This window comes from Lepisosteus oculatus, chromosome 5, assembly GCF_040954835.1.
Source record: "Lepisosteus oculatus isolate fLepOcu1 chromosome 5, fLepOcu1.hap2, whole genome shotgun sequence".
In the NCBI taxonomy this organism is placed as follows: domain Eukaryota; kingdom Metazoa; phylum Chordata; class Actinopteri; order Semionotiformes; family Lepisosteidae; genus Lepisosteus; species Lepisosteus oculatus.
The window spans coordinates 29,845,923-29,870,289 of NC_090700.1; the positions used below are offsets into that span (position 1 = coordinate 29,845,923).

At 45.4% G+C, this 24,367-nt stretch overlaps 1 protein-coding gene across 1 annotated transcript; it reads right to left on the reverse strand.

Moving 5' to 3' along the window:
• Positions 1-443: 443 nt before the first annotated feature.
• Positions 444-24,127, reverse strand: ilrun (inflammation and lipid regulator with UBA-like and NBR1-like domains). The gene is made up of 5 exons (XM_006628285.3): positions 23,814-24,127; positions 13,781-13,935; positions 12,344-12,541; positions 8,422-8,732; positions 444-2,891 (listed from the first exon to the last, which is right to left on the reverse strand). The coding sequence occupies exons 1-5, from the start codon at positions 23,969-23,971 to the stop codon at positions 2,856-2,858; spliced, it is 858 nt and encodes a 285-aa protein (XP_006628348.1). The 5' UTR covers positions 23,972-24,127; the 3' UTR covers positions 444-2,855.
• Between the last annotated feature and the right edge of the window lie 240 nt (positions 24,128-24,367).

The following is a 24,367-nucleotide window of genomic DNA, read 5'->3' on the forward strand; positions in this document are numbered from 1 at the left end:
GCTAAGGCTCAGCACTTTCTTTTGGGCCTGCTGTCGCATGCACCTCACATTTGTAAATATTCTCATGATCTGCACTGTGTTCCAGCCGTACATATGTGCACATATCCCAACGTGAGTCCAGCAGTGTATTTGTGTTGAAGACTCAGCCCCCAGTGTTTTGGAGCAACTAAGTCATATCAAACATGAAAAACAGCCCAGCTTTGCTTACCTGGATACCCACAAATCATGGTACAGTAATGGCGAATGCCCCTTGTGCGTCTATACCCGCCCATGATAAAGCTCATGATAAAGTTGCAATTATCGAGGAGGGCTTAAGAATAGGTGAACCTGATAAGAATGTGCAACACTGAAACATTATAGCTGTGATCCACACATTTGGCACTGCTTGGCAACAAATGAAACCTCAGGTAAAGTATACTCAAGAATAAAAGCACGCAAGTAGGTTTCTTTCAGTGTTAATTTAATCATACAAATGTTCATTTTTTTTACATACAGAAAAAAAGAAGCTTTCGTTTCTTTGACATTTTTTCTTAAATGTGCTATCAGACTCGGACTTCAGAGTCGCCCCCGCCTGCCATGCCAACCCTGCGCAAAAACTCACCAAAAAAAAAAAACAACACCATCGGGCAAGGACTCAAACTCACAATCGCACAAAGAAGAAGAAGAGTAGAAATCCAGCCCAGGAAAGAGAGAGAGAAAAAGGAAAGAACAAAACGAACAGTGTATACTTTTTGGGATGAGGTGGCTTGCGGTATCAGCTCTTGTGAAAACAAACAGCCAGCGGCAGAGCTGAGTGTGATGGATTGCCGTAATAACGAAATGAAAGGTAAACAAGAAACAGGTGTAGTCTGCCCTGAGTGACGGTAGTTTGGGCTGCAAGTCGAAGCTGAATGCGGAAATTACATGTGATGACTGCTTGATCAAGGACCACTTTGGTTTACAGAGCTTCGGTGTCAAATACAACTTTCAGACTGGAGAAGGGGGGAGCAATAGTCCGGAGAGCAGGATCGGCAATGGTGAGAGGTTAGCTCACAGTGGAAGACTGGATGAGGATCTATTTGGAAAACCCTCACGGGTTATTAAATGGTTTGTTCCTGGTGTGAAGGCGTGCACAATCGGCTAACTGCTGCACCGTACTGCAAAAGAAACAAATTGTGACATCTTTTGCTATCCGATATGGCTTCAGAACATTTCAAATCTGGGGAGACACAAGCGATCTCCTTTCCAGCAGATAAGGCTTCACGATGGGAGAGCTACAAAAGCACATTTCTGCATGCTGACGTTTGGCTGGCTTGTCTTCTCTCCTGCTTTGACACCCCTTGCGGTGTTCTGAGGCAGGATTGCAATTTGTGCACCATAAAAAAAACATTTTCCTTGCAGTATAGCGGTGCTTATTATGTGTGCAGGAGGCTCATACAGTTATGTGGAAAGGAGTCTGATAGCTGCCCAAATAATCTGTGTGATGCCCTTTCTGAATACGAAGATAACCGATCTTCCAGATAGTATCATGCTAAGCGAGTGGCTTTCTCTTCACAGTACTTTACAAGGAAAAAAAAACAGGTTTGCAGCCTGTAGTGTCAGTTCAGGAGGTGAAGCTTGATTTTTTGTTTCACATGGTCACCTCCATACTCAAAGTGAGAGTGTCAGTTCCCCAGCGTCGGCAGGAAGGCTTGCCTTTGTGGACTCAGGTGTTGCTTAGGGAATCAGAAAAGAACAGGGGGAAGTTGCCCACCTGAAACCATGAGGCAGGAACTAGAGCCTACCACACTGACCCCACTTGATGACGGCAGACATTAAAACAGCAGTGGTTCTCGCAAAGACTGCTTTTGGGCTGCTAAGGTTTTCTGAATCCTCACCCCTGAGATGGCTAAAAAAAAAAACACTCTCCGACGAGTGTAATGTAAAACTCCTCGTGCTGGACTCGCTGCAGGGGCTGTTCCCCAAGAGTGTAACGACAGTCCCGCACTCAGAAAAAGCACGCTCCTTCTAAAAACATCAGCGATATATATTCTCTGGCTTCTGCAGTAGCACCAACTTGAACGAAGAGGCGTGATTATGGATTTGTACTTTACTTCCCTCTGCTGGAGTACTGTGGTTCTGCGCCTCCGTCACAACCCATTTTAAGGCATTTCAATCTAATGGCAGTGCTCATATCGCTGACTTGTGACTCTCTTGAGTGATCCCAAAAATCAGACTGAACTGAACTTTTGTACATCACTGTCAAATGTGAAAAACTGAATGAAAAGGCAGTGTAGAACAGAAGCTAGGAGAGGGAACTGGATTTGAAAATACCAAAATCGTTTCATTTTTCTCCTCTGGGAATCACCCCCCCTCCAAAACAACTTCTTTCATATGATGAAAAATGAATACACCAAAAGCTGGAAAAACAAACCTACCCAAAAAGTATACACCATGAGCTTATCACTAAAAGAAAATGTATAGGAACAAGTCAATAAATTTAAACATTTGCTCAAAACCTACAATCGCTCAATAAATGGCTTTTCCCCTCTTTTCTCTCTTGCGTGTCACACACTCACCCACACTTCCACTCACTCTCGCTCTCTACTTAATTATCTGTGATGACAACTAAAAAAACGTGTCTCTCATCTTGTTTTAAAAGACGTATAGCACTCCTTTTTTAATTTAGCATTCATACATGCATACGCTGGGCTTTGTCGATGTCTGCTGTATTATTTACCAGGAACGGAACAAACGATGCGGCCTCGTCTTCGGTTTGTCTTTTGGGTTGCTGTGGAGAGGAGAGGGGCCTGCCAAGTGTCAGTAAGAGATCTCTACACCCCCAGCCTCCCCCACGTGGGGAATATCCAGTGCCACTGCACAGTGATTCCCGGGTTTTAAGACTGTCCAAAAGGATAGGGGCCGTGGATACCCTGGGAAAACAGAAGGACAGAGTGAGTTATTTCTGGGGATCCCAGACACCATTATCTGCACAGATCTCTGCAAAGATCATCCTCAGAATAGTCGCTGTTTTTGCTCCCTTCGCAGTCTTGCTGTAGGAGGTTTGGATTTTGCACTTTATACCACTCAGATTTGGAGTCGCCAATGGCGTCTGTACATGTCAGCTTGGAGACCACGAGGAGGGGAGGATGAGCTCCACTGACCTGCAGGAGGGGTCACAGTAGCTGCCCGTTCGTTAAGAGCTGAGACACCCTGCCCGGCTACCCCAGGCAGCACTCTGCCAGCTGTGCACTGTCGCCGGGACAACTGCAGTCCCAGGGACTGACAGCTGCGTGTTAACGTGGCCCAGACCAGTGTGGGCCCTGGTCATGGCATGTCCATTAACCTTTCGGTTCGCAAAACAATGTACTGTCGTAAGCCGACGCTCCGGCTTGAGTAGGGCAGACACGGGGCTTCTGTAACGTACGAAGGAGATCGAAGGCATCCGTCTATATTAGCTTTAAAAACTCTAGCACATTATTTGCAGAAAAAACAAGATTAATGAAAATGATTCAAAGAGGTCTGTATATATCTCAAGCAAATTGACATACATACAAGGTTTGTGTTTACGATTTAGATAAGGCTGAAGTCTTGGACTTGCTCCCCTCAGAAAAAGAATTCCAATCTCTACAGCTGTTGACAGTTTTTCAGTTTCAGAAGCCCATTTCATCCACCTATTGGGAAGCTGCCTTCCAACACAGGACTAAGAATTGGGCTAGTGGATGACTGGCATTTTGATTTAATCTGTACTTTAGTATTGCATTAAGACTTGCTAAAATGTTTATCACACACAAAGTGGCTGCTGTAGTCATTTTAGTCTTAGATGCTTTGAATCTTTAAACCAGAAAAAAAAGTTAGAATGTTATAATCAGCGTATGTTTTTCTTCTACTTGTGTTTTCCATGTCCCCACGCACGTACTCTCAAATAGTTTGCAAGCATGCCCCTCTGCCCCTTTGATCATGTCCAGTGTCAGGCCCCCCATTTTGAGACATGCCACAGACAACGCAGCATGTTCCTGGGGTTCAGCCCCTCGGTCTCTCTACAACAGCGCTGAGTGCCTGCGGGGGTCGCTGTGTTAGCTTGAGAGCCATTCGTCCATTTTCTAACTGCTTCATCCAAACCAGGGTCCCAGGAGAACTGGAGCCTATCCCAGCAAGCAACAGGCACAAGGCAGGATACACTCTGGATGGGATGCCAGTCCATCACACACTCACACCTGGGCCAATTTTCCCAGCAGCCTATTAACCTACCAGACTCTGGGAGAAAATCCATGTTAAATCCATGAAAATTCATGGGGAGAACATACAAACTCCATGCAGACAGGTCTGGAATTGAACCCAGGGCCCCAGTGCTGCAAGGCAGCAATGCTAACCACTGTGATACCGTGCCACCCGTGCAGTGCCAGGCAAACTGCAGCTTGAAGAATGCCAGGCTCAGCTGCGTACCGATATGACTCAGATCTCGAACCCGTGCCAAACCCGTGCCAAGAATCTGCTACAAACCAGCCGCCACATGGTTTGGTACCTACCATCATCATGTACTTAAAACCTCCTCTAGTTCGTCTGCTCTCCAAGTGGAACAATTCCTCCCGCCTACATTTACCTTAAGGCCCTCTCTCTTTTTAAGTGCTTCAAATTCATGCACAGGTGCTTGCAAAACCCTTTAGGTTATCTTTTTTTTTAAAAAATGACTCAAAATAACTTTGATAAATGATAAAAATCACAAAGGAGGTCAGAGTTTTTCCAAATAAATGTAACACACATTTATCACTGTTTGCATTTGGCTGAGAAACGGATAAAATCGAAGGGAAGCTCACTCATAGTTATTTTCTTAGAGCCGCAAGACCATGACTAGAGATTTTTGCTTCCCAGAAGGTGTGTATTTGGATAAGTGGGCCAACTAGCGAGCAGACAATCTGCCATTGGTTTGCTCCCCTCGTGTAATTTCAAAGCAAATCACAGAATGTCCTAGGACGGAGATGAAAGAGCTCTATTTCAAAACTCCTAAAGTAAGTTTTACGTATTGAAGATTGAGCAACACTACAGCTGAAAGTATAACTATTTACACACTTGACCCTGTAGATCCCTACACCTGTTAACAGAAAGCAGCTTTCCTTCTAAAACTGCACCAAACTGGAGCACAGGGCACAAGGCAGGACTACCGGCTAGATGCCAGTCAATCACAGGGCACGCACAACCTAGAGGTCTCAATCTGGCATGTCTGTGGAAAGTGGGAAGAATGTAGTGCCCAGTGGAAACCCATGCAACCACATGGAGAGCAAGCAAACTCCATCTGGGAAAAATTTAAGTTTGCTTTTCACTGTGACTATCTAAATTTGGAATTTGTAACATTACAAGAGTTATTTCACTGCACACGCAAACAATATTTCAATTAAAATACAATGCTAATTAATTACTGGATTTAAGAACACAAATGTTACAAACGAGGACTCCATTTAGCCCATCTACCTCATTTGGTAGCTGTTAATTGATTTTATCCAGCCACTTCTTGAAAAATAAACAGGGTGAAGGCTTCAATAGCATGGTCCATGCTTGTTCCATACTCCCACCGCCCTTTGTGTAAAGATGTGCTTCCTGTTCTCAGTTTTAAATGCAATTCCAGGTCATTTCCACTTGAGCCCTGTGGTTTGCATTTCACTGTTTATTCAGTAGACATCCGCTGGGTTGACTCTGTCAATGCTTTGGAGGACTTTGAATACCTTAGTTCCCTCTTCTCCGTTCAAGACTGAAGACTTCAGTTCTCTAAGCCTCTCAGCGCAAGACATTCCACTGAGAAACCAAATACGGGGCTTTTTTCTAGATTAATTCCAGAGCTGCAATATCTTTCTATAACGTGATGACCAAAACTGTAGACAATATTCTCAGTGAGGTTTTATGATGCAGAAGCTCAACAGCAAAAACAAAGCTCAAGCCTGGTTTTAAAAGAAAATGTCTATAAAATAGGTTTCATTCACATTTCCAATAAAAAAGCAGAAGAAAATCTGTTGCACAACAGGTTTGGTTTTTGGCAAGGAACACAATTGGCCCATTTCTAAATTGGGTTGCACAAGTGTAGCAAACATCAGACTACATTAATGGGTTTGATATGAGACTGGAAAGCGATAACACACACAAGAACAGCCCCCACACCCTTTGGAAGTTCCTAATAACGCAACAGCCATCCTTTGACTTTTACATTTTCCTTGGGCAATGGGCCTGTGTCACCAACAGTACCTTAAGCAATAAGGGATTGCAGGAAACAGGTTTTTTTGGGGATGATCAAACATTGAGGTTCTGGAGGTGTTTGAGATGAATGCTTTAAAAGTGGTAATGAGGACTGTTCAGTTTTATTTGAAGTCTTTAAGATGGGGCAGTTCGGCTGGCAGAGATTAACAGGAGGAGTCTGTTGCAAGGACGTGTATAGAAGTCATATTGTTCCACAAAGAATTCTCAATGCCCTGTTCTGATCTAAGCATTGTTTCAAACAAAGCAAAGGCCAGCTGAAATAAGAGGAAATAAAACTACAGTTGAGACTCAAACTAGAAGGCATTTCTTTATAAAAGACGTCTGTGAGGTCAAACTCTGGGTCTTCTAACAATTACCCACATGAAATCAAATGAGCAAGACAGATCCTCTTTTATGTATGATGTTTCTCTCCTATAAATGTATTTTTCAAGCCCAATATAAACCTTTTCACTGATTTATTAACAGGGGCAAAACAAAACTTGGCATTTGGATCTCCCTGACTTGCAAGGTTGTGCTGCTATTCAAGGAAATACCTCCTTTCTGGGTTTGCAAGACACAAAAAAAGAATTATGGCACCCTTTTCTCCTTTGGATTATATGATTATATGATTATCTGCTGTGCCAGGATACAAGAAATGCTATGTGAAACATGGATTTCACATTTGCTGTTTCATCTGGAAAAGCCTTAGTGTCTAACCCAGTTTTGCAGACAGACTTTGATGCCACATAGAAAATAAATTTCAGACTCTGGAACAGTATTGGCCCTAGATTATCTGGTCTAAATGAACAATATATTGTCCAAGATTAGCACAAATCAGTGTCTATGACACAACTGCATAGAGTTCGACCATATTAATACAAGTACACTCTCAAGCATCGCAGGGCTGCAGGGGTACCAGGCTTTGTAGGATGCTGCTGGCTCAAGCGAAAATGGTGACACCCCAATTCAGTCTTAATTTGACAAGCTCATTTCTGTAGACATGCTGATGTTGGTCACAGGAGCAATGTCTCCCAACACAAGTGATTTCTTGCAGTGCTGTGATTGGCGAATGGTGGTGCTGGGGGCTGGTATAGTCTCAAGTTGCACACAAACACTACACATCCTTGCTGCTCTTCTGCATCGGCTGAACAAATCGCTCTCACAAGGTGACGTACTTTCTATAGCGAGCATTCTCCTTTTTTGTCAATTGTCATTTCTCATGCACACACGGTATTTCTGTCTGGTTTAATGGAAAATGTGTACCATCACTAATTGTTTTAGCTTATCATCCCTCCTTATCATTCGCACATTGCGTAACTATATAGATGTTGTATTTATATTTAAATGCCGTATTGGTCTATTAAAGGGCATCAATAGGAATCTGTCACAAAATAAAGATCGCGGATTCCAAAATCAAAATTTAGGTGCAGACAAAATTTACTGGCAGAAAAAAAAGTCCATATTCTTTTCTCCAAGGCAGAATTAGGAAACAGACATGATCTTGGACCACATCCTGGTTTCATAACTCCCTTAAATAAGGGACACACTATGAAGTGACAGATGTGTAGAATTTCAGCAGTGGACCCATGCCTGCTGGAGCACACTGGATGGTGTATTAATTGGCTCAAATGCTTTGAACCATTGAATAAGCATATTAAATCTATAGTAGTGTACAAATCGAACTGAAAAGTTATTCTGATTTGCAGTACAAATCAAACCATATACTGACCCATCTCAATTACTTGAGTAATACTGTTTGTTACATTAAGAGTACTTGGATCTTTCAAGTTACTAAACGTCTTGCAGGAATACTATTTAATTGGTAATGTTACTTAAAGTAACGAGAGGGACTGGTGCAGGTGATGGGGTGATGAGAAACATGGTCTTGAAGGATCATGGAGCCTTCTTGGAGAATTCATGCCGAAGTAATCACATTGCAATAGTGAAATCACAAAAGCTGTGACCCTACAACACAATAATCTTTCTAAAACCTTGTTCATGTTCCAAGCTGTAAATACCAGCCGTCTGAATGAGCCCCTGTGTCAGGTCCTGCATGGCTGATAATGTCAAAGGTAGCAGGTGTTTGTGGCTGCTCAGTTTTGTGACTTGTGTTGTGCCGCCCTTGTACTGATCTTTATATCACGGCTGACTGGTTTAACAGAGCAAGGCTCTCTACTTCACAGCCTCCCCCTGGAGGCCACAAGGGAAACAACTAGCCTGTGTCAGGCCTGTACGTACCTGGCTGTAAGTCACTACTGATAGGTTGTTTTGGAGACCGTTTGGTGCTATATTTACAGAGTTGTGTGACAGTCCATTTTGATCCTGCTGGATTCGGTCTGGTGTTGCCTCCCAGGGGCCCCCCGGGTCCTTGAGGCTGTTGTCCTCGTCGCTGGAGGGGTGCTTGTTCTTCTGCGGCGAGGCGAAGGGGTTGAAGTTGCCCTCCACGCTGCGGTGCGGTTGGGTGTTGAACTCGGTCTCGAAGGAGGACAGCTGCTGTGTGACGCCCAGGAGCCCGCCCACCTCCACACTCAAGATCACCCAGATCACATCTGACCGAGAGAGAGAGAGACAGAGAGACCTTTCAGACACGGCGTGACCTCGAGCTGCGGACAGCTCGACTTCACATCACCTGACTCATCCTGAGGAGCTGAAGTGGTGACAGGATCGGTACAGCGAATTATGTGCTGGTTTGACTGAGGGGCTACACTGGTAGGACGGGGGAGTTTTATAGCTGCCTGCCCCTGCATGAGGCAATCGGAAACGCAGACCGAGCTCTCCGGTCGGAACTACCACTCTGATTCGCCCTCCCATCCTGGCTAACATCGCGCAGGAGGTTTCACTCTCACCCCCAGGTGAGGGTAAAAAAATGCACCACACATCAGCTTCCTCGCACAGTTAGAAATGCTCACAGTTAGAGGAATCAAATCAAGGTTTAACTAGGAAACAATCTGTTTTCCTCCCTTCAAGTGCATAAGATTGAGAGAGGGTGCTCCAAGTGTATTACCCACACGCACAAAATACATGCAGACCAGACTGTGTACATCTGCCAGGAGTATTCCGTTTCTATTGAAAGGCTATTTGGCAGCTGCTCAGGGTGCTGTGCCCTTGTGTATGAGCTGTGTTGCTCCACAGCTGCCCCTGGGTAGGTGAGGTGGTGTTGCCAAACATGACGGGACACTCAGGGCTGTCAGTACTGCACTCCAGCGATACTGAAGGGACTGAAATTTGTAGAACCGCATGTATTAATAAAGAATGAAAATGCAGCTCTGATTGATATTAATATCGATGTGCTAATTGATTACTGATGGTTTTTGCTATCATTATATCACTTTTATATCCTGCAATATGCCTGTCCTTCTTTTGTAGTGCTTCTGTATAAGCTTCAAAACTTGTAACTTATGGGGAAGTTACGCTGATTATACCCATTCCTGTGAGAAAGTCTAGAAGATATGAAGCTGACCTTGATTCCTTGATTAATGGAAATTGGGGGATGGTTGTATCAAAAGATATAGATAAGGGCTGGAAGACACTGGCCTCACTAAAACCTCAAGGAGGGGGGCTGCTACCCACAGAAGTTAAAGTAAGGTACACCAGATCTATGGATCCATTATAACTTTATTATTTGACCATAAGTTCTGGTGATGAAGATGAGGAAAACTACAGAAGTATTATGGGATGTAGTCTGGTGTAATCTAGGAGGATAAGTGAGATGGCTCAATGAAAATCACTGTACTTCACAAGTTACAGCTAGAAAGTTGCAGATGGGCAATAGTTTGCCAGCCAGCCCCCACTGGAAAGTATATTTAATGCCAGACGGTTATTCCTATTCTTTGAGATTTCTGTGGCTTCTGGTCAATGTCCCCTTGGGCACACTGTGAATAAAGTAAGCAGATTCTCCTCACTACTGTCTCTGGTCTGATTCATCCATGGGGCTGTCCTGACTGCTTGCCTCCAATCCTAACAATCTAATTCATGAAATATGTTAACTTTGAGCCGCAGACACTGAGTAGTGAGGGGCACGGAGGTAGTGCTTAGCATTGCTGCCTTGCAGTGCTGGAACCCTGGGTTCAAAAGCCTGGGGTGCCGTCTGCATGAAGTTTGTCTGTTCTCCCTGTGTTCATGACGGTTTCCCCTGGATGTTCTGGTTTACTCCCACAGTCCACAGACATACAAGTAGGTTAACTGGCTTATAGGAGAATTGGCCCTGGGAGTGAGGGTGGTAAGCGTCTGCAGTTGTGTCTTAGGGGTGCTTTCGTGAAGGACTGTACCCTGCTTTGTGCCCGCTGCTTGCCAGGATAGGCTCTGGCTCTTTCAGGACGCTGAACTGGATGCAGAAGTTAGAAAATGGATTGAAACAAGAGTAAAACAGAGGAACACTGAAGGTTATGAATGAGAGGAGGCCATTTGGTCCATCAAGCATGTTTGATAGCAGTTAACTGATCCAAGGATCTCATCCAGCTACTTCTTCAAAAGGAAGCCTGGGTATTGGCTTTAACACGGCAGGGCAAGCTCTCACCGCCAAGAAGCGCCTCTTGTTCTGTTCTTAGTCTATTTATATATTGATTCTGCTTGACTTCTTTCTGGTTTGTGTGTGAACTTTGCCCAAGGCACTTCTTAAAAACAGCGTGGCCTTGAGCAAAAGCTAGGCTTCCTTACATTACTGAGGGATTAGATGTGTGGAAGAAAAAAAACTGAAATGAAATTCATGCTCAGATGAGAACCCAATGAGTGCAATGCCACCTAGTGGTGAAGCTATCAAAAGGGGCTAAATAACCTGTTGGCTTCTGAGGCATTGGTGTTGTTCTTGTAATACTAACATTACAGCCTGTTTTACAGTTATGGCTTTACCATATGATCAAACACTTTCATTACAAATGACAGCATTATAACAAGCTATTAATGCCATTTGGATGATGTGATAGCAGCCATAATGCACCAGTACACTCACCACACACCAGCTATTAGTGGGGAGAACAGAGTAATGAAGCCGGTCCAGAGATGGGGATTATTAGGAGGCCATGACTGGTAAGGGCCAATGGGAAATTTGGCCAGGACATCGAGGTTACAACCCTACTCTTTTCGAAAAACACTCTGGGATCTTTAATGACCACAGAGAGTCAGGACCTCGGTTTTATGTCTCACCCGAAGGATGGCACCTTTTTACAGTACAGTGTCCCCATCACTATACTGGGGCATTAGTACCCACATAGACTGCAGGGTGAGCGTCCCCTGATGGCCCCACTAACACCTCTTCCGGCTGCAACCTTCGTTTTTCCCAGGAGGTCTCCCATCCAGGTACAGACCAGGCTCACACCTACTGAACTTCAGTGGGTTGTGAGCTGCAGGGTAATATGGCTGCTGCCAAAGAAGTCTTAAGCTTCACAAGGGATGTCCATCCATTAACTGCTTCATCCAATTCAGGGTCACAAAGGAACCAGAGCCTATTCCAGCAAACAACGGGAGCAAGGCAGGGTACACCCTGGACAAGATGCCAGTAGATCACAGGGCTCACAAAGACTGAAACACTGACACTCCCTGCATGCCATACGAGTTGTGCGTGTTCTGCCCCCTGGAAGCTGTGAAAAGCCTCCTGCGCTGGCTTGCCCTGCAGCAAGTTCCCACCCAGGCCCTCATACTGCAGGGAGATGAGCTCCAGAGACTTATCCACTGAAGGGCACTCCAGAAACCAGTATCTGTAGTGCCAGCATGTCATACTACCAATATGTCTTTGGATTGTGGGAAGAAACTGGAGCACTTGAAGGAAAGCCCAAGCTGTTGCAAGTCCTGGGTTCAATTCCTGGGATCCTACCTGTATGGAGATTGGATGTTCTCCCCTTGTTCTCGTAGGTTTTCACTGCATGCTCCAGTTTCCTCCCATGGTCAAAAGACAAGCTTATTTGGTGCACAGATTCGTACAATGAACTGGAGGTCATCATCTCATCTTCAACAAATCTGAATATGATCTCTCATCCAAGCCATGCAGCCAAGTCCACTTGCTCTGGGCTCTTACTGGGGAGTTCGTCATGAGCAAGCCACTTGTCGGACTAAAGCAAGGCAGCCTGCTTTCACTTGTGGGTACAGATCACAACATGGTTCAAAGAGGACCACAGGCGTCTTTCTTGTAGATGAGCTGTCAAGTGAGTCTCAGGGTCTGACCTACCCCCGTAGAAGAGTCCCGTAGCCGTGCACATCCTCCACTGGCCCTGGTACATGCCGGGCGCTGCCGGGCTCCGCATCTGCACGCTGACGTCCGTCACTTCCTGGGGGTCTAGGGACCGGACCATCACCATGTTCACATGGCCAAACTGGTCGCCTCCCACGTACTTCAAGCTCACGCCGGGGGGCCAGGATTCCGTCCCTGAAACGCAGACAGGCGGCCCTGTCAATCGCGACTCCACAGCAACCAGCAGGCCTGTAACATGGTGCCATGGCACCGTCTCACCCGTTAGCTGTGCTCAAAGCAGGAGATCATCATGTGGCACCGCTATGAGGATACCGTTAATGCTGATGGGCAAAAAGAAGTCAGACAGTAATTTGCTTGAGCCTTGAAATTGCTTGAAACTGGTTCACAAAGTGTACAAATGCAGTCTACATGTGCTTGCTATTAGCGCTGTGTTTAGGCTGGTCCACTGCAAAGGTGTTGAGCATAGAAGGGTAGGCAGTACACCCAGGTGCGAGCAGTTCAGCTCCAATGATCTTAGTAAGACCTAACCAAGTTTCAAACCAGCACATTGTGAAATATTAAACTTCCCTATTGTGTTTTCCCCAAACTTTGGACATGCTTTTCAAAGACCATAATAGTAAGATCCAGGGTGTTCAGGGGGCTTTGATGCGATTCAGACACCAAACAAATGCTCACTCAAATGCATATTGACCTTAACAATCCAGAGATCACAGCCTGGGTCATGTGTAACTAGCTGACTAAGACTAGGATTCCCCCAAGCAAAATGGATGGGAATATAACAAGAAAAAATTTGTTCAGATGAAGAAAGAAGTTCAATATTGGCAATGACAGTTTTTGAAAAGACACTAACAAAATATGTTTTTAAATTAGCCAATGGCTGACTTTCCAGCAGCAATTCTCTTTTGCGGGCTATATTCTGCAATGTTATTGCAATCAGCCCTGCTTTGATCGACACAGCTCTTTGGTTTTTACTGTGAAAAACAGTTTGAAAGGGACATGTCTTCTAACACGTTGCTGCTTTTGGACTTGACTGAGCTCTGCTGTACTCTCCTGTAAAGACCGAAGTCCTCTAGTTCATGAGTCGTTGATGCCTCCATCACGATAAGAACGAGACGGTGAATTTACTCGTCAGTAATTCAAGCTGAGGCCCTGTTATATCGAAAGCGCAAGTTTTAGTATCTGTCAGCGCTGTGTACTAAGCGCACGCAATCGCTGGAGATATCGGGACAAAGGCAGCCAGCCTAGTTCTGTACTCCACAGAAGATTGTGTTAGTAAACGGGAAACCAAATCTGCCACATGACCAAAAATAAGAAAGCCCTATCTAATGAATGCACCCCTGTTGCTTAGTATCACATTATAAACCAGTATGATCCACCTTCAGCCAACACGCTTAGCTGAGGAAGAGCACAGACCTGTGTTCTGTATCCTCCAGGTTTTTGTGAATTGTGTGTCAGGGGGCACTGACTCTCCCTCTCCGATTGTCACGTCTTCGACAAATGACATTGATGGTGCGTTGATGTTGGGGCTCTCAAAGTCGTAGTACGCCCCGATGGCTGCCTGCAGGTTCCTGAAAGGAAAAAGGGGACAAAGCAGTTGAGTCACTATATCAATCTAACGTAACAGAGTGAAAACAAGATTTCCACTGCACAGCGGATAGATCCAATCCAGGTTTTGTGACTTGCGACCTGCAAATTAAGCCTGTGTTAGCAGTAGAAATATGTATTAACTGCATATCTAAATAAGTCTTCCCAAAGCTGCTGGGAGGAAATACAAGGCAAAAAATGAGTGTGCCACGGCATTTTTGAAGACAGAAGTAAAAAAAAAACAACAAAGAGAAATGTATTTGAATTAGTACTGAAACCAAACCAGGGGTGGCACAGTGTTTAGAATTACAGGCTTGCAGTGCTGGGGCCTGGGTTCAAGTCCGGACCTGGGGTGTTATCTGTGTGGAGTTTGTATGTTCTGCCCACGTTTGTGTGGGTTTCCTCCGGATGCTCCACTTTCTTCCTGCAGTCCAGAGACATACAGCTAGATTAATTGTCTTCTGGGAAAATTGGCCCTGATGTGAGTGTGTGTGTGTGTGTTGGTATTTGTGTCTGTTGTTCTGTCCTGTGATATGGTCAGAATGGTGTACACCCTATGGCCAAGGGTGTATCCTGCCTTGTGCCCACTGCTTGCTGGGATAGGCTCTGGCTTCCCCACAACCCTGAATTGGAAGAAACGGTTAGATAAAAGATGGATGAATGAGACCAAACCATAGCATTTTTTTAAATCAAGGACAAATAGTCTCCAAGAACAGCAGGGTCAAAATCAGAGCTGCACTTTCAGGATTTCCTGCCTACATTTTACAGCCCTTTGCACCAATACAAGTACAGATTTTTCATTCAAAGTGATTGGTAATTTTTATTAACTAGAGGAAGGCTATGTGAAAATTCAATTCAGACATGTTCATCTTAAAATGTAAAAGGCCTGGAAACCTAGCCCTAAATTACTCCACCACTAAACGCTACTGCCCCATGAATATTCAGTATCCTTTGAAGGGGTGTAATTGTAAACGGAGTATATGTTTCTGACACTTAACAAATCTGGAGATCGAGTCAACTTGTGTGCAAATGTACATAGCAAGAAAATGGAATCTTGACACACTCGCACAATAACTGGTTCAATTCAAGCATGGAGTACTGAGCTGATATTCAAACCTGAAGAGATATACAGGACCAGGGTTAGACAGCATTTTAAATAGAAACCCAGTACCTGGTACAGGATTATAAACAAGAGCCTGCAGCCCTTGAGTCCTGAAATGGTTCCAGCGTCTACAGTCATGTGAAAAAGAAAGTACATCCTCTTTCAATTCAATGGTTTTACATATCATAAATAACAATCGTCTGGTCCTCACTAACTTCTATAATTAGACAAATCTAGCCTCGAATAACAGACAACACATAACAGATTTCGCTATGTCATTATCTATTCAACAAAAAGTAAGCCAAAATGCAGAAATCATGTGGGAAGAATTAAGCACACCCTTACTGCTTCCTTCGGAATGAAGAAGGTAATTAGCAGCCAGGTGCTGCTAATCAAATGCACTTGATTAGTTGATCATCAGGAAGTGTGACCACCTTCAAGGGAAGGGTTATAAGCCCATTTCCAAACAATTTGAAATCCATCATTCTACAGTGAGGATTAGTTACAAATGGAGAACATTCAAGACAGTTGACAATCTTCCCAGGAGTGGGCGTCCCAGCAGATTCACCCCAAGGTCAGACCATATAATGCTCAGAGAAACCGCACAGAACCCAAGAGCTACATCTAGGGACCGACGGGCCTCGGTTCAATGTTAAAGTTCATGACAGTACGATCAGAAAAAGACTGAACAAGTATGGCTTTCATGGAAGGGTAGCCAAAAAGAACATGGCAGCACGGCTTAGGTTTGCAGAGCTGCATTTGAACAAACCTCAATATGACAACCATTTCTGGAACAAAATGTCTTTTGGACAGACGAGACCAAAGTGTAGATTTTTGGTCATTATGCACAACGCCATGTTTATCACCACAAACACCTCATACCACCCGTCAAGCACGGTGGTGGAGGGGTGATGATTTGGGCTTGTTTTGCAGCCACAGGACCTGGGCACCTTGCAGTCATCAAGTCGACCATGAACTCCTCTTTATACCAAAGTACTCTAGAGACAAACGTGAGGCCATCTGTCCGACAGCGACAGCTTGGCCGAAATTGGCTCATTCAGCAGGACAATGATCCCAAGCACACTAGCAAATCTACCATTGAATGGTTGAAAAGGAAAAGAATCAAGATGTTGGAATGCCCAAGTCAAAGTCCAGACCTCAGCCCCATTGAGATGCTGCGGCGGGACCTTAACAGAGCTGTGCATAAACGAAAGCCCTCAAACATCAATGAACAGAAGCAATGTCGCAAAGAAGAGTGGGTCAAAATTCCTCTAAAATGATGTGAGAGACTGATAAACTCATACAGAAAACGATTTCTTCAAGTTAATGCTGCTAAAGGCGGTTCTACAAGCTACTGAATCAGGGGGTGTACTTAGTTTTTCACACACGGCTTCTGCATGTTGGCTTATTTTTAAATAAATAATGACACAGTGGAATCCGTTATGTGTTGTTTGTCACCTGGGGTTAGATTGACCTAATTTTGGGACCTGGTAAGGACCAGCTGATTTTTTGTTATGTCCTGATATATAAAATCATAGAATTGAAAGAGGGTGTACTTTCTTTTTCACATGACTATATCTCCTCATGAGCAGTGTTTACTTAGACTACACCCACTTGATTCGGAACTTGAGTTTTTTCCGACTCGAAGTCTCTGGCACTTGACGACTCCCACACCCACTGGGATGAGAACGAGACAGGCAGACATGCTCCTCCAACACGCCCACCGGCAGAGTCACTTGTCATTTGACATGCTGAAGGAGTCGTTGCACCATCGGCTGAAGCCATGACGCATCTGCTGCCTGTGTCACTGCAAGCCGTAGGCATCTCCGTCAATCCGAAAGCCGAAAGAGAACTGGCCCACTAATCCCAGCCCTGTTGTGTGGGAACACTCCTATACTTAAGGTTCTCTGGGGTCCATGGGTGTAAAGTGCTCTATAAAAGTGCCAGTAGAATCATATAAAAGTTCATGAGGAATTCAGCCAGGGCACCAGATTAAGCACCCCAGCATGTTAAAGTATCAATTTCTTTGCTCGGGAAAAAAACATATCTGTTAAAAACCCAACAGGGAGGAGCAGGAAGAATACGTTTTATTATGATGCGATGTGTGAAAACTGTGAGATGACAGGATGTTGCGAGAGAGCTCCCTTGTTTGGGTAGCATGTTTTTCAGGTCCAGGGGGTCATCTGGCTTTTTTCTGAGCACAACCTCATAAAAGAAAAGACAAGCTAGAATAGATTTTAAAAACTTTTCCACCCCTTAATAACTAAAATGACCAAAACCCAAATTTCCACTGACCACTACCATATCCTCTGAATGTCTTTCATGTGTTTTTGGCGGCCTCTAGTGGTTGGCGTTGGGTTATAGTCCTTCCATGGGACAGCCGTGTGAAAGAAGCAGCTGAGAGTTGTCAGCCGTGAATCCAGAGTTAGTATCCAACCAGCTCTAGTATTTTACCGATCTCAAAAACTAGATAAGAAGTGTGGTGGAAGTTAGTAAAAGAAAACCTTCAGTGGACATCACCTGCTGCTGGCCAAGAGCGCAGGTGTCCGTCAAAGAAATCTGGGCGTCCTAGACACAGTGTTTCTGTGAGGCGATGCATTTGTATTTTGGGGTTCGTAAAAAATGCATTATGATGAAAAATGACACCAGTGAAACTCATGGACAATGCAGTGTGACTGGTTCCTGAAAATACACACAGAGAATGTACGGTCCTGCCTTGTCATATTTTGAGGATTATCCATTAAACTTTAACCCTAGTCTGTATAGAACACATTGTACAAGTAGAGAGAGTGTGTTTGTTTGGAAGGGGGAGGCGTCTCAGCTATAGCCACTGGTTCAGAGAGTAATCCTGTATAGGCAAAGCTTTTCTGTTTTCTGTGGTCGATGGAATTTTACAAGCAAAGGTGCAAAGTACTCTCATTCTGTGATCTTTCATATGCTGGCAAACTGCAGCTGTAGGCTGTCTCATCTGACAAAACAAACCTCAGGGGCCGCAAAGCCTACATTTTCTGGTCAAATCTCTTACCTTGGGAGGGACAGATCTGTAACTCAATAGACATGGACTTCTATGATTGGAAACACATCTGTTTTTTCCATTGTCAGTAAAACTTTCGAACAGAATCTAAAAATGCTGAGCAACACTCCAAAACACTCCATATTAGAACAGATCTGGATTTTAAATCACAAGACAAAACGGTGCTCCCAGAAGTTCTTCTATACCTGCAGCTTCATGTTTTAGAAGCTCAGTAATGATTAAATTGCAAGAGGCAGTTTTATCAAATAAAGAGAGCCTTCAGAGTTTCTTTTTTCCCCCACATTTCTAGGCTGGTGTCTGGGCTAGCATTTCCAGAACCGTACTTGTGAATACACACTGATGTTTCAAACTTATTTTGCGCAAATAAAAAGCAAAGCAAAGTGATTTTTTTTCCGGTACTGGTACCATGAAAGCAGAGTAGAAAATGAATTCAGCACAGTCTCTTCTTTACAAGCCTTTCACCTGATCCAGCTAGATCTCTTTAGTTCTGCAAAGCTGGACCTGGACAGTACTGGGATGGGAGACCTACTAAGAAAACCAGGTTGCTGTTAAAAAGTGCTGGTGGACCAGTAGGTGCTCTTCCTGCTGAACATGAATTTCCAAACCAGTGGTCCAGTATGGAGGCAGGGAACACCTTGCTGTAGGACATACTGCCGTTTGGCTGAGATGTTAGGTCCTACAGCTCTACGTGTTTGGAAACTAAGACCAAATGGCTAGCAGCCATATCACCCTGCAACTCGCACCTTGCAGCCTTATGAAGGTTTTCACACCTCCTGGGAAAAACTAAGGTTGCTGCTGGAAGAGGTATTAGTGGGGCCAATAGGGGGCACTCGCCCTGCAGTCTCTGTGGGTCCTAATACCCCAGTAAAGTGACAGGAACACTATTCTGTAGAAAGGCACTGTCCTTTGGATGAGACATAAAACTGAGGCCCTAATTAAAATTCCAGGGTCTTAGGGGTGTTACCCGGCTTCCTAGCCAAATTTCCCATTGGCCTTTACCAATCACGGCTTCCTAACAATCCCCATTTATGAATAACAACTCTGTTCTCCTCCCCACTGATAGCTGGTGTGTAGTGACCCTACTGGTGCCCTACGGCTACTGTTGCATCATCCAGGTGGAGTCCCCATTACCTGTAAAATGCTTTGAGTGGAGTGTCCAGAAAAGCACTGTATAAGTGTAAGCAATTATTATTATTATAATTAAATAAAAATAATTTCGAACTTCTTCCTTAATTGAGTTAGTGAAGTAACTTATCCTATCTCCAGCGGAGGGGAGCTCCTGGTGCAGAATGACTGCCACAAGTCACCCAGATGGGGGCTGCTCTTCACTCATGGACGAAGAGTCCCCTTCTGTCTTTAAAGTGCTGCAAATGTGCTGCAAAAGCCCCCTTTATATGAATAAAAACACCAAGCAGGGCGTCAACAGCTTAACCAGTTACCTCTCTGATGTTCTTCTGCTACAGGCAGATAAGGACTCCAGAACCCGCCCAGCACCAGGACAATCTGATTGTCACCCCTTCACATTTCACAGGGGTGCTACACTGCATGATGTACTGCTATTCAGGCAGTGTACATGAACGTGCCCTTTTCTGTGGCAAATGGAGATTAGTTCAGGAACACAAAATTACTTTGACCAGTCACACAATTAGTTGAGCGGAGTCTGGCGGGGTGACACTGCCTAAATCAGGCTGCCTCTGCAACGCAAGCAGCCAGGGAAGGTGGAAACTGGTCAGGGATGCCACTGCGAGCCCATTGTTGACTGTGAACTTTGAGCTAGCTGGTATGTTTTTTTTTTGCAAACATTTAAATGACAGTGCAAATATGACAAAAGGTTTTGTGGGGAGATGACTGAACTGGAACTTGAAATGCAGAGTGTTAGATCCAGCACAAACCCAACAAACTCAGTCAACACTGTCCCTCCTCGCAGGCAGGTTGGTGGCGGCATTATGTTATGAGGCTGCTTCTCACGGGGAAGCCTGTCAAGGCTAGAGGGGGAAATGGGTGGAGAAAAGTCAAAGCAAATGTTAAACAAAAAAACCTGCTTCACTCTGCTCAAGACCTAAAGGCAGAACAAAAAGTCACCTTTCAGCAGGACAAGGGTTCAGAGTTACCTTGGAGTAGTTTAAGAATAAGAAAGCAAATGTCCTGAGAGAGGCCAGTCTGCATTCTTTCCAGGTCACACCTGTATTAGATTTACACTGAAAACAAACTGGAACAGAATCCACTCTGACTGGAACAGGACCCCAGCTTCTGAGACAATAAGAGTTTGAATTCTGGAATATATACTGTAGCACTTACACCACAAAACATTAACCAGGATACATCCTCCTAGGCTCCGAGTCTGAATCAGCTGCGGTAGAATAAACTCATAGCTACATAGTCCTTTGCTGTAAAACTTGCCTAACAAAACCAATAGCATTGGGCAGCCAGGACACTTCAGAGGCACCAGTATATTCTGAAAGAGTACCTGGTTAACCATTTAGTGAAGCAAACGTCTAGGTAAACGTGTTTACTACAGTGATAAACGTTCTGTGTCCAAAGCATTTCAACAGTATATTGAAAGACGTCTTGTCAATTGCCTCTTCTCTGGGAGGGGAGTCTGGTGGTCCTCACTGTGGGCTGAGGGATGCACAGGGAGAAACGCATGCTCGGTAAGTGTGTGCGCGGGGGGAGGGTGTCTGTGTGTGCACCAGAATTAGCATGATGCACACTGCAGGTTCGAAGGACAGAAACTAACTGAGAATCCTTCCTTTTTCTAAGCATCGTGCTGGCTCCTAGCTGAGTGGAAATGCCAACACTGTCTTCAGCCAGCAGGAGGCGCTATTCATCCTCTTCATGCCTGTATCAAGGATATCCAGCACAGCTTTTCTGCCCGCCATATGCACCATTAATCACGGTGCCTGTGGTGGAGTCTCCGACACAGCTGTCTTCTCACTGCACCAGTCCCCCGCTGTGGCACACAGCAGACTCCGGACCAGTGAAGAGAAAACCACAAGCAATGCCTGTCACAAACATTAGGCTGTCTCTAAGATAGCGGTTAGGAGTGTTAATTATAATAATTAATAATTGCTTACACTTATATAGCGCTTTTCTGGACACTCCACTCAAAGCGCTTTACAGGTAATGGGGACTCCCCTCCACCACCACCAGTGTGCAGCCCCACCTGGATGATGCGACAGCAGCCATAGTGCGCCAGAACGCTCACCACACATCAGCTATCAGTGGGGAGGAGAGCAGAGTGATGAAGCCAATTCATAGAGGGGGATTATTAGGAGGCCATGATTGGTAAGGGCCAATAGGAAATTTGGCCAGGATGCCGGGGTTACACCCCTACTCTTTTCGAGAAACACCCTGGGATTTTTAATGACCACAGAGAGTCAGGACCTCGGTTTTATGTCTCGTCCGAAGGACAACGCCTGTTTATAGTATAGTGTCCCCGTCACTATACTGGGGCATTAGGACCCACATGGACTGCAGGGTGGCCGCCCCCTGCTGGCCCCACTAACTGCAACCTTAGTTTTTCCCAGGAGGTCTCCCATCCAGGTACTGACCAGGCTCACCCCTGCTGAGCTTCAGCGGGCTGCCAGTTGTGAGTTGCAGCGTGATATGGCTGCTGGATTCACAGACAATGGTGGCGCGAATTAGAACCTTGTAGTAAATATTAAGGAGGATCAAGGTAAGGCTTTACTCCATGCTGAAAAGAGAAGAAAAGAAACACAGTGTTTCGGCTGTGGAGCCTTCTTCGAGTGTGAGAAAGAGAGGGAGGTCAGCTTTCACTCACCCGAGGTCAGTCTCTCTCTCACACCCGAAGCAGGCTCCACAGCCAAATCGTTGTGTTTCCTTTCTTCTCTTTTCAGCATGGAGTAAACCTTTACTCAATCCTTTGAAGCCCACGCCTGCTGACGCAGCTCCCTGCCTGAACGACTAAGGGGGATTACTGAGTTCAATGGTGTTGTGCGAATTTACTTTGAAGGAAGATTACCTCAACCATAATTTGAGGTAATTTGGGATTTGAGCTCAAGTTCCTGTAAGTGAAGAAGTACCTGTTGCCTTAGTCCAAGTGCCTTTAACATCACAAATACCTCTTTTTTGGGCAGCCCTAAATCGTCGGTACTGCGAAGTGTGGCAGCCAAGAAATTCAGAACCGGCTCTAATCTAAAACCTTCAGCAGTGCCGTGGCGACTGAAGTTGCACTGATGGTCAGGGTGGGAGAAAAAATAGTCGACCCTGCCGATTTGAAAAAGTAATAATCAGCGTAATAATGCGACTGGGATGGATCTTTTACCCCAAAAAAAGTTCCGTAAAAACTGGAAATGTCGAAACGGCCCATCATGTGAAATCATGCAAACTAAACTAGCTGACTTGAGCTACTCTTCCCTGCTCTGTTCTGATACAATTTCGACAGAGGCTCTGAAAACGCGCCGAGAGGAGTGCTGACAATCGGAAAGCCTGGAGCTAGTCGTCTCAGGAAAGGTGAAAGGTGACGGGCCAGACTTGGAGCGGCGCTAATTTTAGCCGGCGTTGTTGCGCCGCGAGCCCCACGTGACCAGTGATTGTCGGGCCGGTCTCGCCCGTGAAATGAGATCATTTACTCGCCGCAGCCCGTTTCCACCGATACTGTGAACATGACTCACGACTCCAGAGTTGTTGTTGTTATTCTTTTGTAAAGACCGGGCTACGTTCATCACCAACGATCTGAAACTTTGCTGGAAAAATCCAAACACCTCGCAAGCTAATGCGATGATGCAATGATACTACTAGCCCCGACCCCCGCAGGAGGTCGCGCATTTTATCGTGCTGCTCCGATTTTGTGAAATCGATTCCGAGACCTCAACACACACGCACGCTCAGATCTCGTTTTTAAACACGACATCGGATGGCGATTCATCGCCTTTGTACTCCAAATGCAACGACAGCCCGTTCGGGACTATTTTGTTCTGGGGCGCTTACAACATTGAATTTGTATCGATCAGTTCAGTAGTTGCCCTTACCTAATGCCACACTGCTGGTACAGTTCACAGAATGGCCCTCATTTACTTACTATAAAATCCTTCTGTACTACGGGCATGCATTTTAACCTTACGGATGTGGTTACGAGATAGAGACCGAAAGAGAAACTAAAGCAATAGCCCGTGAACGTGTGAGCAATCACACGCAGTGTAACTCTGTCCCTAGACTTCGGGATTGCTAGATGTCGAGGGGTTGGAGTGTTTGATCTTTTTGTCTCAGTCAGAAATGCGCCGCACGGTACAGAAACCTCTGCGAGGCTCCATTATTTACGTCAGTGCGGACTCGCTGCCCTCAATGAAGGGGCTGGAAGTGTAACAGTTACTCTCTCAGACGCGCACCGACAGGCTGCTACTACTGCCGCTACCAGTCATTCCACAACTCGGCGAGGGAAGACAAGACTTCGCGAACTGGGAGTCCCTTTTTCACAGCCCCGAACACTTTAAAATCGCCGCATTTTCTCCGCACACAACATGGCACGTATCCCCCCCCCCCCTTGTTTTCACAAACAGATCGAAACTTCCTGCACTTTCCTTTTCGGTCAGGGCTGTCTGTAAAATCGCCAACAGCCTGATGGAAACAACGCAGAAAGACAACATCAGACGGGCAGCTGTGGCGAAACACAACCGCGTCACTCTCAGCTGGGCTAACACACACACACATAACACAACTCCGTCCTCCCCTTTAACGGCGAAGGCCCCGTGCATCCCCGGACTCACCAGTTGGTCATATCCAGGAAGAAGGCGCAGCCGGCCGGGTTCAGCTGGAACCCAAGAAGCCTTTGGAACTCGGAGATCAGGACGTCCTTGTCGGTGGTGCCCATGCAGCTGAATTTCTGCATGAGCTCCGGGTCCAGGTCCATGTCCATGCCCTCCATGGCGGGTGTCCCGGGGCGGCAGCGGGGGTTTCTCTCCTAATTTAGTCCGAGGCCTCAGCCAGTCATAACAACCAACCCAACAACAAGCTCACTGCGCATGGCTGGGGCGAGCTCTGGGAAGACGCCGACGTCACACTACGGAGACGTTGGCCACAGCGGTTTGAGGTCGTCACGGCGGCTTTTACGTCATCTGTTGCTACTCGAGATGCACGAAGATCTCCCATGTCTTTGATGTCATTCGGATTTCTCCTTGGGAGCTTTGAAAGCGAGACAAATAATCCTCCGTTTTTGCTTTTCATTTAGCTATATTTCCGTCTTTTCTGTTTGGAGGTCCTTCATCCCAGAAATCCTTCTCAACACAAAATCAAATTATAGTACTGAGAATTGTGTTATAAA

What these genes read in the sequence shown, in the direction of transcription:
- ilrun (XM_006628285.3), bottom strand. Translation starts at nt 23,971, where the DNA reads ATGGAGGGCATGGACATGGACCTGGACCCGGAGCTCATGCAGAAATTC. An exon ending in CTGGAGGATACAGAACACAG is followed by an intron (nt 12,542 to 13,780) that starts GTCTGTGCTCTT and finishes TCTGCGTTTCAG; the next exon opens with GGACGGAATCCTGGCCCCCC. An exon ending in CAGTAGTGACTTACAGCCAG is followed by an intron (nt 2,892 to 8,421) that starts GTACGTACAGGC and finishes CTGTTTTCCCAG; the next exon opens with GGTATCCACGGCCCCTATCC.